The 16,670-nt window shown below is 38.5% G+C and overlaps 1 protein-coding gene across 2 annotated transcripts in view; it reads right to left on the bottom strand.

The window, feature by feature from the left end:
- Positions 1 to 363: 363 nt before the first annotated feature.
- PM20D1 (peptidase M20 domain containing 1) overlaps positions 364 to 16,670 on the bottom strand; it is a 34,453-nt gene continuing 18,146 nt past the window's right edge. Inside the window, exons 6-14 of one of the 2 annotated variants that reach the window (XR_012688138.1) lie at positions 15,806 to 15,925; positions 12,737 to 12,812; positions 12,425 to 12,486; positions 12,219 to 12,297; positions 11,910 to 11,981; positions 5,116 to 5,281; positions 4,129 to 4,228; positions 1,952 to 2,145; positions 364 to 1,299 (exon numbers count right to left, since the gene is read on the bottom strand). Coding sequence is in view for 1 of the 2 variants with exons in the window: in XM_075196153.1 (XP_075052254.1) it covers positions 2,016 to 2,145; positions 4,129 to 4,228; positions 5,116 to 5,281; positions 11,910 to 11,981; positions 12,219 to 12,297; positions 12,425 to 12,486; positions 12,737 to 12,812; positions 15,806 to 15,925 (805 nt within the window). In the remaining variant the exon portion in view is untranslated. The remainder of the gene's footprint in view (positions 1,300 to 1,951; positions 2,146 to 4,128; positions 4,229 to 5,115; positions 5,282 to 11,909; positions 11,982 to 12,218; positions 12,298 to 12,424; positions 12,487 to 12,736; positions 12,813 to 15,805; positions 15,926 to 16,670) is intronic. The other variant, XM_075196153.1, reaches the window with a different exon arrangement.

Genomic DNA, 16,670 nt, shown 5'->3' on the forward strand with positions numbered 1-16,670 from the left:
AAAAAAAAAACCCCTTAACTTACCTTTTAATCGGCTTGTTCTCTGATCCTCTTCTCTTGTTTTTTCCGTTTCACTGCTGCTAATAGTTCGCGCGGGTGACTCCTATGTGCTGCGCTCCGCAATGGATATCGGACGTGATGACGTGATAACAGCGCTGCCCCCTTGCCACAACCAAAACTCCTGCTGGGCCACAATTACAGGCATGCTGGGCCGCATGCGGCCCGCGGGCCGCGGGTTGGACAACCCTGTATTAAAGCATTGTGTTAGCTCACATAATATATTAAAAATACATTCAGATTTTGCCAGCTGTTTCTGAAGAATTTATGTAATGTATTTAAACGAATACAATACGATTTTTAACAATATCATTTTTTTTTAATATTTATTTTTTTGTAAATGTCATACAAATGTATGCAAACGTGTAAAAATCTCTAGAATGTCCTGCACTTGTACTCCAGCTCCTGCACTTTATCAGTGCAGATGCTTGCACAAAATATTCTTGAAAATAATTTATTTTAGATTTTTTGCATTTTCGGTTTTCTGTTCTGGCTTCTTTGCTGATGATATCGCCATGAGACTTGTCCAAATCTGGCATTTCTTGGTATTCTTGTCTGGCCACTTTATTATAGATAATAATGTAATGATTGAACAATGTCCATATCTGGCACTGCAGAGTAGTTGATGGATCCTTTGTCGTGTTATCGACTGGAAACTGAGGTGCCAAGTCCTCCTTGATATTTATAACTGTGAACTGAGACACCAAGTCCTCCTTGATGTCGATATATCAGACATGGCCCAGCAGAAGCAGCTGTCTCACTGCTGCCACTTCCCTGCATTTGCCCGACGGTCTGGGGCTCTCTAATGGACGATGAGAATAAATGTGTGAGGTCTCGATCAGCTGCACCTGCAAATGTGAACTAAGACACCAATTCCTCCTTGATGTTGATATCTGTGAGCTGAGACACCAAGTTCTCCTTGATATTGATATCTGTGAATGCAGATGACGAATCCTTTGTAGTGTGATCTATTTTCAGGTCTGGCTTAGTCCAATTCGCAGTAGAGAAGTGAAAATTCCAAGTCAACAGCCCACATGATTAGAATGTGTGATGTCATAAAGCCTGGCATCTCTTCAGGGAGCTGAAAGCAGATGCCGCCCAGGCAATTAAGTGCAGGGTTTTGTTGAAATACAGGACACCAGGGCAAATAGTGGGCAGCTCTGGTGCATCTATGGAACTGCGCCCAGAGTGGCGGCCTCAGTTGCTTCGCCCTCGTTATGGTAGTGGCTCTATCACAGCAGATCTGTTGTTATATTTCAGGGCAACACAAATAAACAAATCTGCAAGAAAGGTAATGGTGTTCTGCTTTAAATAATCATGCCCCACAATATTAAAGTTTGTTTTGCATAACTAGGTGCCATCACCTATGTCATACTCAGCAAGGAACATACCAATTTCCCATCTCTTTTCAGAAAATGCAACATTTTGATCAAATAATTGACGTTTCCAAATAAAAAATTGGTGCATTCGTGCAAAACAAATGCACAAAACAATATTTGCACTGCCAGCCCACACTTTAGAAAATGACCTTTACAGACACCCAAGCATTGAAGAAGCAAAATTCAATTACAACTGAGGCATGATAGGTGAAAATACTTTACTGATTTAAAAAAAGTTATGTATTCATAAGTTTACAAGTGTGTTTTTTGTAAATGCTTTGCAAAGTAAAGTCAACAAATAGTACTTATATTATTCTCAGTTCTTTTCAGGCAGAAACTTCATTGTCCATTTATACCTCATTTTGCACTTTTTGTTTGTGGGTAATATGAGTCACAGTGACAGTAAAAGTATGTTTCTTGTTAGCAGCCATTTCCTCTCTATAGTAAACATCTCCCCACTTTTAGTTGAGTACTATATATTTAAGTTTAACCAAGCAATCTAATTGGGGGAGCTACACCTGTTCCAAAAAACGTTCCAGACTTAGGGACTGAGGACTCAAGACTTCTTCCTTCTTTACCACTATAGCTCATGAGTGGCACGATGAGATACAGGAACTTTATCAGAATCTGAATTTTGGATCAGCTGGTAGTAAAACTGTACAATATTTTCTAAGCCCTCCAGGGAAATCCGCTCATTCAATCCATGAATCCTGAAAAATGACAAACAGTACATGGTTATATTATACTAGTTATCTACAATTACTAGATATAGCACTGTTATTTTCCAATTCACGCGCTTGCTAATGTTTTCCCAATTTGTAATGTCAAAATCCACATGTTCACTTTTGTGGACGGTGTTGGGTTTACTGCGACAGATGTAACAAGTGTTACCTAGACACACAGCGCGTCACCCTTTGAACGCTTTACTTTGATCACACATCATGGAACTCATTGATAAGGTTCAATTTCTTGCTGCTCCGTGGAGTCTCTAATTTATTCATTGCTCTAAGAGGGATGCTGGGAAATTTAAAACATGCTTAAAGTACATGCAGTCATCATACAGAGCGGTAATCAATGCATGATGAGGGAGAAGAACATAAGCTCAGAGTTAATTATTTCCTTGTTACCTTTGGATAAGTTAATCTTTTCTATTTGTTAATTAAACAAAAATACAGTCTACTTCAAGCATTTGTAGAACTAGAAGTGCCAGCATGGGGTCATTGGTGGATTGTGGATTTTATTTGTAAATATAAATGCTTAATATGGTAGCATATTAAGAGATGTATTATGTCTTAATTTTAATATTAAATTTATTCTGTGGATAAGTTAATTCCTCTAGAATGTAAGCGCTCATGTGCATGGTGCTCTCTACCTATTGTCACATGCCCGTCTTCCGAATATGTCCTTGTCAAGTCTTTTGCTACCGTCTCTGTGAGCCTCTACAGTATTTTTTTTTTTTTTTTTTTTACTCACACTCATTTATGCTACTTAGGTGTTTACACTTATTTGTGATGCTGCTGTTATGTCTTATCTATATTTGAATGATTGTCCAGCACTATGGAATTTGTGGCACCCCATAAATAACTAACAAAAGTAAGTTGTAACAAATGCCTTTTCAGTGAAGATATTGGGCTTGATTCATTAAGGAAACTAAAGCAAAAAAAAAAAAAAATGAGTGACTTTGATCCTTGGCAAAACCATGTTGCATTAGAAGAGAAGGAAAATTTTAAATGTGAGGACAGATTTACAATTGGGGTAGGGCATGTCCTAGATCAACTTCTAATGTCAGTGTAAAAATAAAGCGATCAAGTATTTGTGTGCTACATGCAACAACAGCCAGTATTTTCCTTATGTGCAAAATAATAAACTAATTTGCACCCCTTGCATTACAACATGGTTTTGCCAAAGTAGAAAGTTACTCATTTTTTTCCCTTTACTCTCCTTAATGAATTAGACCCATTGTGTGTGAATAGATTTCTGACTTTCAGTAAACTTGACCAAGCTGAATGAACAGAATTTCCAGTGAATAACTGATGAGATGGTCTTTTGTGATGTACAGCTACTCGTCTCCTCATCAGATTTGTTGACTAATACACCAATATCTAACCTATTTAAAACTTATGTGGAGAAGAATATTGTTCATATTGTTTTAAGGAATATGTTGAATGCGTATGTGTGTAAATGCTACATTCTTTTTTTATGTTGCTTATTATTAAATGTTAGTAAATTAAGGGAGGGGTACAAGTGGAATGGCAGATATGGGGCTGGTGCATCACTGGGATGCCAGAGTTGTAACCCCAGGGTCATGATTTTTACTGATTACCCTGTTATACAACGGATGGGTGTCGGGAGGAGCACCAGCACTTTTTTCTTTTTTTTGTAGCTGCACCTACCCAACCAAATGAAGATATAATCCTCACTAAACAGGCTGGTGCTGGTCACACTGATCTATTGCTTCAAATTGACATTTGTAGGTAGAATAAAGGCATTGCATGTTAAACAATGCAAAACACAAACATAAAGCTTTGTAAAACCTTAGCAGAATGATATTATGTGTTTTCCTTAAAACACCAGAGCACGTTACAGTAATGACAAGTGTCAATTTACCACTCACTACGTGTGTACACCTGTACATGGAAACGACAGTGATCACACTGTCGAAGACAAAAAAATTTCTGCCTGTATTTTATCACCTGCTCAAATCTTCAGATTTCAGCTTTAAAGGACTGAAACGATAGATGCTGTCAGTCAGTTTGACAAAATGGCGGCTGTCAGTATTTCCAATGCACACACCTGAAAGAGAAACACAAGGTGGATGTTAGTTCTTCTCTGGTGTGCATTCCAATACATAGAGCACCACCTCCTCACCAGCTCAGAAAAATAATATTGTATGTAAGTGACTTATCACGGTTATGAAAACAAGGACTACGTCAATATAATAAACAGTGTTTATAAGTTAAAGTGCCTCCAACTCATTCTAGAAGAGATGATTGCTAAGTAAAATACGTTTAGTAAGCTTGGATGGTTGAAAGTTAACTATACGAGGGGGAATTCAATTCTCTGCAATGTGCCTCTCAATAGCCGTGGAAGCATTCTGCAGCGATGCTTGGTACCGTAAGACCCGGATATAAGCGCAACCGGACATTGCCGTGATGAGCTCTCTAATCGGTCAATGAACAATTGCATTACTGTTAGTCTCTGTGTATATTGCTTTTTCTCTACCAGTTGTTAGTCACATTATTGCCGTTTTCCTACATAAACTCATCTCATTACATTAGTTATAAAATTACACAGTCATCCACTTATGAGGTACATTGCATCAGGTCAGTGCTGCTCTTGTTTCAAAGATAACACTCATCAGATCTGCAGTCAATGTTAGGAGACTACAGGAAACAGATGCTTTTACCATTTACTGAAGATGAGATCATCTCCTGTAAATTACTATAATAACTGTTTTTACCTGGATATACTCCATTGAGATCCATTAGCATTCTCCAATTATCAATTTGGACAGATTTTGTTTATGGTAAATTTTGGTTGATTTTCAGAATGACCATACTAGGATGCTAGAAAGGTGAACGTGAACAAGTAATCAAGCAATGCCAGTTTGTCTATTTTTAAATCCACTTGTCAAGGATTTACCATGAACTGTTACTGATGTATTGGAAACACAATCATACCTGGAGCAACTGGAGCTCCTGAAAAGACAGAATGAATGGTGCGTTGCAGAATTTGGTACCCGAAGTTTGACTCATCATAAGGGCTAATAGGTAAAGGATCAAATGAGTTGAGAACAGTAAGCTCCACTCTTTCATCCATGATGGTGTTCCTTATAATATCCAGAGCCTGGAAAGAAACAAATATTTCATGCATTCTCACACTTTTAGGACTAACACAGCAGAGCATTGCAAGAGTATTAAATACAGCAGATGATATGTATACAATTAATCCTTCTTGAATTGGTGTACCAGAAGAATTACTATTACTACACAGAGTCACCTTCATTCAAATCTTCCTCGCCGTCAACACTATTTACTCCGATACATTCCTCATATCAAGTTTCTCTCACAGTCCTGTCACCTCCACCTTCGCAATATTGACAGAATATGCAGTTTTCTTACACAAGATTTAAGCAAAATGCTTATCCATTCACTCATCTCCCCCATTAACTACTGTAACCTCCTCCTATCCGGCATTGCCCTCACCCATGAATACCCAGGTATATCAACTTCAATCCGTTCTGAATGCTGAAGAGCGATCTTCATTCTTACCGTTCCACATCAGTTGCACCACTATGCAAATCCCTACATCTCCTCATAGCCTCTAGAATCCAATTAAAATTCTTTACTATCACCTATAAAGCTGTCAACACCATCCCTTCATACATCTCAAACCTCCACTTGAAACTCTTCTTAAATACCCTTATATCTACCCGAGACCTGCACCTCTCCTCTGATAGCCACCTTTCACTTGTGCTTACAAGACTTCTTGTGTACTACTACCCACCTACTGAAGTCCCTACCACTCGTGATGACTCTCCCGCAGCTTTTGAATCTTTAAATACTCTCTGAAAACCCACCTCTTTATTACTGCTCATCATACTCCTATCTATACTACTAACCCTCACAAATGTTGCCCTCTCCTCTTGTCTCAGCTGTGCCCTTTCCCACTAGATTGAGAGGCTTTCCCTACCCTTTGTTTTCACATCTGCATTTATTTTGCCTTCCTTGTATGTCCCTATTTTATGTAAGTCCTGTTTTACTAGTATAATATTCAGTTGTTAATTGCCCATTGTCTAGTAGTGGCTAACACACCTATTAATTACTGTGATAATGGGTCTGTCCTGCTGCATTTAGTAACTGTCTTTCACAAACTTATAAAGGGTTGTGTTGTCTGTTAAAGCAACTTAAAAGTTGCTGGTCATACTCTTCACTACCAAAACAATAATGTGTGCGCAGTATACATACTGCAATTTAGTATTGCCAGTTCGCAACAGCAAAGCAGCACAACTCTACAGCAGTCAGAAGTCAACAATTTGATCTTAATTCGGTGTACCACAATATTGGAACATTTTTCTTTTGCCCACTGACTAGTAGTGTCTAACAAGCACCTCTTGATCACTGTGAAAATTGCTTTGTTCTGCAATATTTCATAATTTCTACTATTTTTTTGCAATATTAGACTGTCACTGTCCACTTTTTCAGCAACATTTTCCGATATTTCCTTTTATTTATTTTATATTAAACTTGGCGAAATTCAAAGCAAGGCAGCTACTGTACTTGTACTTTGAGCAGTAGTAGCAAAAATACATATAGTCACGATGAGGAAAATAGTCATGTTGAAATGAGCTATATAGGAACAAGCTGACTCACATATCACTAGTGTGAACATTGAAGGGCACCCCCTTTCCTCCAATCTCCCTTAGCAGAAGTAGAACCAGCACCTGAATACTAAAAGGATATAATGTCCAGGGGCAGAGGGGCATCTGCCCCCGGGACCGTTCCCATAGTGGGCAACCTTGAGCTGGGTCACTGGACCGCCTGCATTTTTTTCATCTTTAAATGTTCTTAATAGGCTGCTCAGTCTAGTCTTGCCCCCCTTCCCTCTGATAATGTCCTTATATGGTGGCCATCTTGACACAAACTCAGAAACACCAAAAGAAGCAACATTTTGGTCACAAAGCAAGATATTCAATAACTGGTATCGCTAATGTAGGGAACAGCTTTGGCAGCTGAAAAGTGACTAATTTCTGAAGAGATAATGCAACATCCTTGTTCTAAAGATAATAATAATGTTGATGGGAAGGCAGAACAAGAAGTGGAAGAAGTGCTTAATTACATTCAGATCCGGATAAAAATACAGGAGATTGAAAGTGGGGATTGTGACGATAATAATGGATCATTTAGTATGCACATTTTTGCCCAAACATTATTCCCAAGGCTGCCATCCTCCCAGATTCCTCTGGCATATACTGCCCCAATGCATTGCTGCTTGGTGTGATGATGCCATTATTGCTGCTATTGGAATGACTTTCCTCAGAGAAGATAATGGATCAGATAACCTTAGAATGAGTCCCTGTATTTATTATTATGACTCACCAGCAGGGCCTGGGCAATTTGCAAAGTTTTACAATTCATCAATTTACATATCAATTTGCCTTTACATTTTTCTTTGCAAACTACAGGCCTGATTAATGTCCGAACACAACTTGCATGTAAGTTACATTTTAATAAAGATCACGGAACTTGCACGTAGTTCCGACTGTATTCAACTTGAAACGTATCTCAAGATAAGTTTCGTATTGAATCTGGGTGTAAGTACGCTCTAGCTAAAGAGTACTGGCCGTAGACACACACACACACGCGACTGCATTATACGCACATGCATATGTACAATAAAAGGTCAAAACAAAGCACATATAAAAAATGTGTAACATAAAATAAAAGAACAACTGTTAACAGTATTTATAAAATGTTGTTTTTTTTTCTTCATTTTTGGCATTAAATACATAATATAAAGAAAAATAAACATGGTTTCAATGTACTGAGGATATAATATGTTTTTATAGTCCGTCCTAGTTTCACACAGATGTTCTGTGCTAACTAGTGGCACATATACATGACTTGAATCTAATTTTATTCTGTCACGCAACTTTGTGTCATCAAGCCCCGCCCCCTGCTATGCAATGCATTTAGACATTTCATAGTATGGGGCGGGGCCCTGGCGACGCTATGGCGCCGCCCGCCCCCCAATACACTTGTCACATGACTTTGAGGTTTAAAAGTGGGCAAGTATGAGTTACATCATCAGACTATTGGGTTATGCCTATTAACAGAACTCTTGGGTAGATATACTGTGATAGGTGTTAGCGGTGTTGAGTATGGATGTGAAGCCCTACTCGCTTTAAACTTAACCAATTGCAGGTTTATTGAACTTGTAACAAAAGAGCTGGTGCAGGGACTCACAGATGATAGTTGTACAGCAGCAGGCTGGTTCATACACGTGTATATGCAGCCCTATGCATGCAGTTGAACACTATCTGCACATCCGTGTACGATAGTTATTGTTATGCACTCTCCTATTATCTGTGAGAAGCCTCAGGGTCACTTATTAGGTGCTTTATGGAACTTATATTGATATACAAACACGCAGCTATTCTTGCTGCGTCCGTCTCTTTCACTCTCAATATCGGAGGCGAGATCTTCTGGTTTCACGTCTCGCGCAGGCATAATAGCGCAGATATGAGGCTCCTGTCCCACTTCCTCTCCGCTAGACCACTGGGGAATTACTGCTATGGAGACGGAGTGTGGCGCTCCTCTTCTAACAGACATTTAAGAAAATTTGAGATCACTCTACTTTTATAGAACTAAAAGCAAATATATACATTTTTAGCACAGTTCAGCTCTTCATTCATATCTAACTTGAACTGAAGTTTGCATGTTGGCATTTTCTAAACCTATGCACTCTGGAGAGATAAAAAATATTTTAACATGTACTTCAGACCAAAACAATATCCCTGAAGCGCTAGGCTGCTTATTAGATATCTCTCTTCCCCTCTAACATTCCCACCCACAGAAAAAAATGTACCCGGACAGGACAGTGGAACAGAGCCCTAAATTTGGGACTGTCCCTCTGAAATCGGGACAGTGGGAAGGTATGGTTCTACACCACTAAAGACATATTATTTGCACACTAAGGGGCTCATGTCGCGTTGAACGCAAATGGCCTTTTTGCCACATAATACGATTTGAGCATGTGTAAAAACCACTAGTTTCGGAACTAGCGCTGGGTGCACTTGCGCAGAAGTAACAAAGTGTATTACACGCCAAAAACGCAAGATGAATATTTTGCAAAGGAGAATATTTTCCATTGGATCATGGATAGAAATGAGCAAATACAAGATTTAATTACTTTTGTAACATCTTAAAGGTGACTAAAAGATGCAAAGATGGATGAAACCTGATTTACTGCAAAAAGAGCCAGGTTTTAACACCATCACTGAGGTAGCACTATTTGCTTTGAGTGGTGTGACATTTCCTCAACCCAGGCGCAAAAGTGTATTTTAGAATTCCCAAAGATTAACGGGGGGAAGGGGAGCAGCAAGTTCAGGATTCCCAAGTGCAGAAAACTGTCCTCCTAGTCCTTTAATGTTTGGGAGCGGGCACGATTTTACATTTTAAGACTATAACAGAAGTGTCTGTTGTGCTCTCATCTCCCTACAACCCCGCTGGTAGCCAGCTATTACTTTACTGAACTGATGTGCTGTTGTTTTTGCATAGCATGTGCAGGTAGCGTTTCAGCCAGGCAGCTAGGTTTCAGGGGTATTAGTGTTCCATTATTTCTTTTCATACAACACTGCAGACTGCAACTACAGTTGGCAGTGTAGTATACTAATAAGTATAATTGTTTAATAAAAAAATGATAGTGAGTGGAGTATGTGCAACATGCTGAGTGATGAGGTATGTACAGTGTGGATGGTTATATGATATGTGTAGTGTGGTTGTTTATTGGGTCTGGCAAGTATGGCTCTAAAAATGGTAGGTAAAATCAATAATACATTAATACAATACTTTTAAATGAGGTTGTACGTTTAGCGCGCACTAAGCAGAAAACGCTACCCAGCACTGACATAAATAATGACATGGATATGAGGACATAAAGATAAATGATGACAATGAATATTGTCAATATCATGTCATTCATGACAATAGGCAATGTCATACATCAAGTGAGTCAAATTGCAATGTGGATTATCAATGATGAAATCCCAATGGGTGACATAACTTATGACATCACACTCTGGAATGGATTGCATGTATCAGAACAATTATTTTGTATGCATTAACCTGTCCCTTCACAAATTGCAGTGATGCATTTAATAAAAATTAACAGATAAAAAATATATTTAATAGTGGCAGTGGAGTCTTTGAGTAATAGTGTCTGGGCAACGTGGCTAGAAAGTGGGTCTGTTCAGTGTAAATGGAAAGGGAGTAGTAAAGGAATCTGTGTAACAACATCTGTGTAAGGGGGTCTGGGCAATTTGGGATGGCAATGTGATTTTGTACAGAGGAATGTAATTCTTAATATCGGTTTTCATTTTGTATTTATGGATAACTACAAAAGGGCAAATCTATTAAGTCAAATTTCTAGTATTCATCATCATCACCATTTATTTATATAGCGCCGCTGATTCCGCAGCGCTGTACAGAGAACTTATTCACATCAGTCCCTGCCCCATTGGAGCTTACAGTCTAAATTCCCTAACATACACACACAGACAGAGACAGAATAGGGTCAATTTTAATAGCAGCCAATTAAGCTGCCAATTAGTATTCTTGCTAAAACTGCTGATGCCTTGGTGGGCATGGCATCATCAAAAGAAGGTGATTCTGCATTGCAACCCCTACCCTTGCTTTCCAAATGTGTGTATATAATTACAAAACTCTGTGGCCAGTACACAAAAAATCCTATATACACCTTTGAGAATTTGAAACTACATTAGTGTGACAAAGCGAGAAAGTCAACCTCAAAGCCATAAGTGATTTAATAACTGAATGTGAATGTGGGGACAGGTCAAGCTAATGAGTGTCATGCACTGTAAGAGAACACAGGCTCTTGGAGTATGCTGGAAGTGATTCATGCTGGCTTACCAAAGTCTAAATAAGTGTCTTGTCTTCACAAGGGACCCCACAAGGACTTGGTGAACTGTGCAGTGGACACCTACAGGCTGTGACTAAAAATCAACGGACAAGACACAAACATAGCAATACAAGTTTAATGTCAGGAAATGAACTGAAGGTCAGGGTCACAAGTAGATAGAGATGGCTGGATGATTAGCCAGGTCAGAAGCGGAAGATCAAAAGAAACAATTCAGACTAGGATGCAATAAAATTAGAGAAACTGTTGCTCAGGTATAGTATTGTGCACCGAGAAAACGTTTGAAAATTTGATGTATCGTAACCGATACATAGCAGCACATGGAGTAGACACCAATGATCATCATGGCATGGGACACTTTACTTTTGCAAACCTATACACATACTAATCACAGATTACGAAGATCATTAGTACAAATCCAGCACAGAAAGAATGAACAAGTACTGCTCATTGGGGTGAGCCACTTGAGGAGCAATGGAGCTAAACAAGACATGCAGATTTTAATCCAGTTGTAAGGTTGTTATGGTAGAAAGTCTTGTGTCAACGATTAATCTCCCCCCACTACCTCCCATTCTAGATACTTCTATCCCAAAAGTTACTAAGATTTTTAAGGGCTTTCCCAACAAGATTCTGACTACATATAAGCAACACACGACTCCTAAGTCATACTCTCCACAAACACCCAGAAATATGCTAAAATTGTGCACAATCTCAGTAAGCATACTATCTAAGTTTAACAAATTGTAGAAATATGAAATGTGAGTTGCTGAATGCGCCAGCTCACAGCCTAGGACACACATTTTATGTACTTTCTTACCTCATCAACTGTCTGTGCTGGGTGAAGTCGGAAATTGACAGTAGCTCTTGCCACGGCTGGGATCACATTTGACTGAGAAAAAAAATAAAAAAAAATTGAGGATTGCTAAAGTGCAAGACTTTATCTGTAAAAGAAATATTCCTAGCAATGGAAATACAACTAACAGAACTGTTTGAATTGGCTGTAGTTTCCAATAAACAGACTTCTCCATGTGTTAGTCGATGACATAGAATTAGGAAAGAGAAAAGGAAAATGTGTAATGCGGTATATAACCGTAAAGAACCAAAAAGTGAGAATTTATTTTAATACCTTTATTCCAGAATTGAAGATGGTTAGTGCCGTGGTTGTCCGCACTAAAGCATTGCTTGATGGGGTCCGTTCCAGTACTCTGAAAATGAAAACAAATTAACTTTTATTAGAGTTGATAACAAAATAACGATTAGAAAGATTACATTTTAAAAAGCGGCTTTTAATAGCATTATGTTTGTGACTGACGTACACTCAAAACTGCTCACCTTCCGATGATTGGAGAGAAGAGCCACAGGTTTGCCATCATGGCATTGAGTGGGAACATAAACTGGAACACAAAATGACAGTCACATTGTGTAGCTGCTCAATAGGTAAACACACATCTTCTATTGCCGTTTATTTGGGGTGAGTTTAACAATTTGTTTGTCACAGTTTTTTTAATAATGGTTATGAAAAAAAAAACATGTTTATTGCTAAAGCATATTGGTATTTTTAATCTAATACACAAATGGACCATAGGTGTATAAACTTTGGTAAGAATTTATGGTTTCTAAATGGTAAAGAAGTTTAACTCTTACCTCTCCTGCAAGTTGCTCAAACATGGCAGCCTCGGGACCTTCACCAAACAAGTTGGGCATTGGATTGTTCTCCAACCTTTGCAGATTTGAAAACAAAAAAATAACTGTGGTGTTTTAAAAATCTATATTTAATAGAGAAAAGCATACATAAAACTATACTGAATAGAGTTTAGATCTCCCAAAGTGGTAGCAAATCCCCCAAGAAATATTTTGATATTTTGTGATTTGTGCCATATTGCCCTTCACTGAAGAGCTCTGTTTACACAAAAATCACTCAGAAATCTGTGTTATCATATCCCTCTTAAAGTCTGTCACCTACTTTGATCAGTAATTATAAATCCCTGTTTGCAGCAATATACGTCACAACAGACTTTTGAACCTCCTTCATATGATGACATGTCACACTGACAATAAGAGCAATTCGATTTCACTGTAATAATTTCAGCTAGCAATATAACATTGCATTACTTTGAATTTTAAGATGTTCATCTTTGGATCCCTAAGTGTAGAATTAATGCAAACCAAGATACAAAAAATACCCTGCTGTTACTTTATTTGTATGGTTAGATGCATTTTTCCAAATCTACCCCCTCCCCTTAGCTGCTACATGCAGCCATTTTTGTCAGGGCTTTGCCGGCAAATTGTATTTGTTAATCATCTTTAAATGGCAGTGGGAGGACCAATCACAAGCCACAGTCTTGTGATTGCACATGTGACTGGTTTTTCCGCCACACCCCAGTTTTTCAGCTGAGATAAATGGAGGAGGGCGAGAAAAAACAGCTGCATGGAGCAGCACCCGTGGCCAAAAAGGTTTCCTGGTTGGTAATGCAGCTTTACATGAAATTTAAAATACTTTTGTTTTTCTTTTTTTTTTACTTTGTATTTAAAGCCACAAATTATATATTTGAACTCCATATATTAGTGGTTCTGCTGAGGAGCATGATTTTGCTACTTTTGTTGGGAAGAGCTGGATGAATGAGGGCATTCCTCGCTAAATGAGGGGTGAGCATTCTCCTGTGCCTTATATTCTATTTTGTAGATAAATAACAAATGTGACTCAAGGATTAGAGAGGGCACATTTAGGGTGCTGGTTGTACAGGCTTTTTTCCCTGAAAAATACTTGCTTTTTACATGTGTCAATAAACTTGAGCCCTAAACATTCAATTGAAGGTCTTTTGCACAATTTATTAAATGCATTAAATGTAAGTTACACATATAGGGCCTGAGTCATTAATGAGAGCAATGCATAAAAAAGAAGTAACTTTCCACCTAGGCAAAACCTTGTTGCATTGGAGGGGGAGGTAAATTTAAGGACATGTCCTAGATCAACTTTAAATTTCAGTGTACAAATAAAGCTATCAAGTATTTGTGTACTAGATGAAAAAACAGCCACTTATGTGCAAAGTAATAAACTAATTTGAACCCTTTGTATTGTAACATGGTTTGTCCTGAAGAACATTTACTCCTTTTTTGCCTTACTTTCCTTAATGACTCAGGCCCATAGAGTCCACTTTGATAGCAAACATACTGCAAATACAAGACATGATAAATATGTAGTCCCAGCACTAGGACCTGGAGAAGAACTTTCCTACCCCTAACAATAAATAGACCATAGTGGTTTACAAAAGTAAATCCACTATCTGTGTATAGTGTTATCAAGTGAAGCTTTGTGCTGGGCACAATGGGTCTCCCAAGTCGATCCTTGATGGAAGGATCCCTTTCCATATCCTACAAGCTATGGTGAAGACTTTGAGAAGAAATCGTTGTATACACTATTTATAAACGCCCCTTAGGGAACCCGTGTTAGGAGCTGTTACAAATAAATTACTGCGCCTGTAGCATAGCAATTTATGTACAGAGCAGAGTGTATCTGACACTTATTGTTATAATAAATGACTAGCTGATGCCCACATTTTAAATATATGAAAAAGGATGAGAAAGAAACGTGTGGAAAAGGAGGCAAAGGGGGAAAGGAGTGGTAACAAGGATTAAGAGAAGGGGAGAAGAGGGTGTGTGGAGATAGTGAGGAGAGGAAGTCCACTTGGGTGAGGTCGAAAATGGATGCTAGTAGAGCAAGTGGTATGCTTGAGTGTCTGCTCCAGGATCATGAAAAAGTTCATATGTTTAGGAGAGGCTGATTGTGAAATAAAGCCTATACGCACAGAAATTAAACACCCAAATTTCTTTTGCTAGATTAGCCAAACACGTTTGACCATTGAAAGGGCTGAGGCCGCGGACCTCTCCAAGAGGTTGCAATCTGACAAGTAAGCTGAGCGCAAAATAAGTCTTATGAATTTATTTTGCTGCTTGGGAATAAAATTTATTTTGGACTTAGTGAGATCATGACAGTCATAAAACTAAAGATTCTGACCCCCATCCATAGGTCTGGATCTTGGCACAACTTCCACCAAATGGGCAATAATAACCCCTTCTCGCTGCATTACCTCCAATACATGTTCAATGTATTATGAAATATACTGTAAAGCGTTTGAGGAACATTGGACATAAGTGATTATTTTAGTTTCTACCGCACACATTTTTACCTAGGCCCATGATAATGGAGATGTAGTCACAAAGTGATTTTACAGAGCACAACATCAGAATGTGAGAACCGGTATATGTGCTATGCAGACAAACAGGCATCTGTTATAGTTAGTAAATTATATCTTTAGTAACAAAGCTCATTTAAAGACTCATTTTGGCTAGATTTGCTAATTTGTTAATTATCCCTAATAACTAAAGTCTTTGCATGTAGTACATGTGTCTATAATTCAGCTTTCCAGTGTTACATATACACTGGTTTGCTCTGTCTGACAACAGAGAAACATACATTTCAAAAGCACATACAAACTATCTGACAGGTGTGCAACAAATATTAACAAGAAAGTTATAAATCAAGCACCGTGAGATTAACTAGATCAAATGATAAATAAGGGCCACGGATCAAAACATGCATCTGCCAAAGCTGCATGCCCTGCATTAGAACTAAACTGAATGTTTATAACAGGTGTTGCATGCTCCAGCCATAGACAAAGAGGATTCACTTAATATGTGTATGAGGCTCCTCACCTGGAGACAGCTGCTGCGAGGATCCCTATGCTAGATTCAGCAGGAGGCATGGATGAATGACCAGGTGGTTGGTTTACAGTCAGTTTCATAGTAATGGATCCTTTCTCAGTGGTACCAATCCTACAGAAAAAGGAAACTATGTTTAAAAATTTGTAAAACACAAGACTTACCTTCATAGAGAATTTTGATAATGAAAAAAGTAAATCTACTCATAATGAAAAATCTGTAAATAAAATGATAATAAAGTTAAACTTTAAAAGTGCAACTTTTAAGAGTGCAATGTCCCAAGACAGAAAGCAGATACAGAGAAGCTATCATCCTATTTTTGTATTTGGTAGGCCTGTTCGAAGTCAAGCTCTCTTCTTGCCAAATAGGAGAGCCTCATTACTTCCCTGCAAAACTAGTACTAGCAATATAAATTTTGATCAAAATACTAGAGCCATTTACCGTTAACCCCTTGAGTGATTCTATCAAAGGATTAACGTCCCTCATCGTTGTTCTTAACCGTGGCCAAAGGCTGCAGAACTTTAGTGAGCCACGGGCAACATTCGTGAAAGCATAGGGAAGGTCATGGACTTAAGCGCAGAAAAGGAACTTTTTACAAGACTGCTGTCAGACTGAGACCTGTCTCCCCTGTGCGCCTCTCTTTACGTAGAGTGGTGGAACAGGGAAGGTAGTGGACAGGCAGTCGTAGGCATAGTGCAGTAAGAGCGTCTAATGTGCCTTGCTCACCATGCTGTGGGGAAGTATAACAGATATAGCTAGAGGTGGTGTATCTGATGTGGCTGATTTCTCTCAGATGTAAGATCACCAGTGGTGACGATTGCATTTTGTTTACTATTCCAAGTCCCACGTATCTTAATAC

The sequence above is a fragment of the Mixophyes fleayi genome, chromosome 2 (genome assembly GCF_038048845.1).
Source record: "Mixophyes fleayi isolate aMixFle1 chromosome 2, aMixFle1.hap1, whole genome shotgun sequence".
NCBI classification, from domain to species: domain Eukaryota; kingdom Metazoa; phylum Chordata; class Amphibia; order Anura; family Limnodynastidae; genus Mixophyes; species Mixophyes fleayi.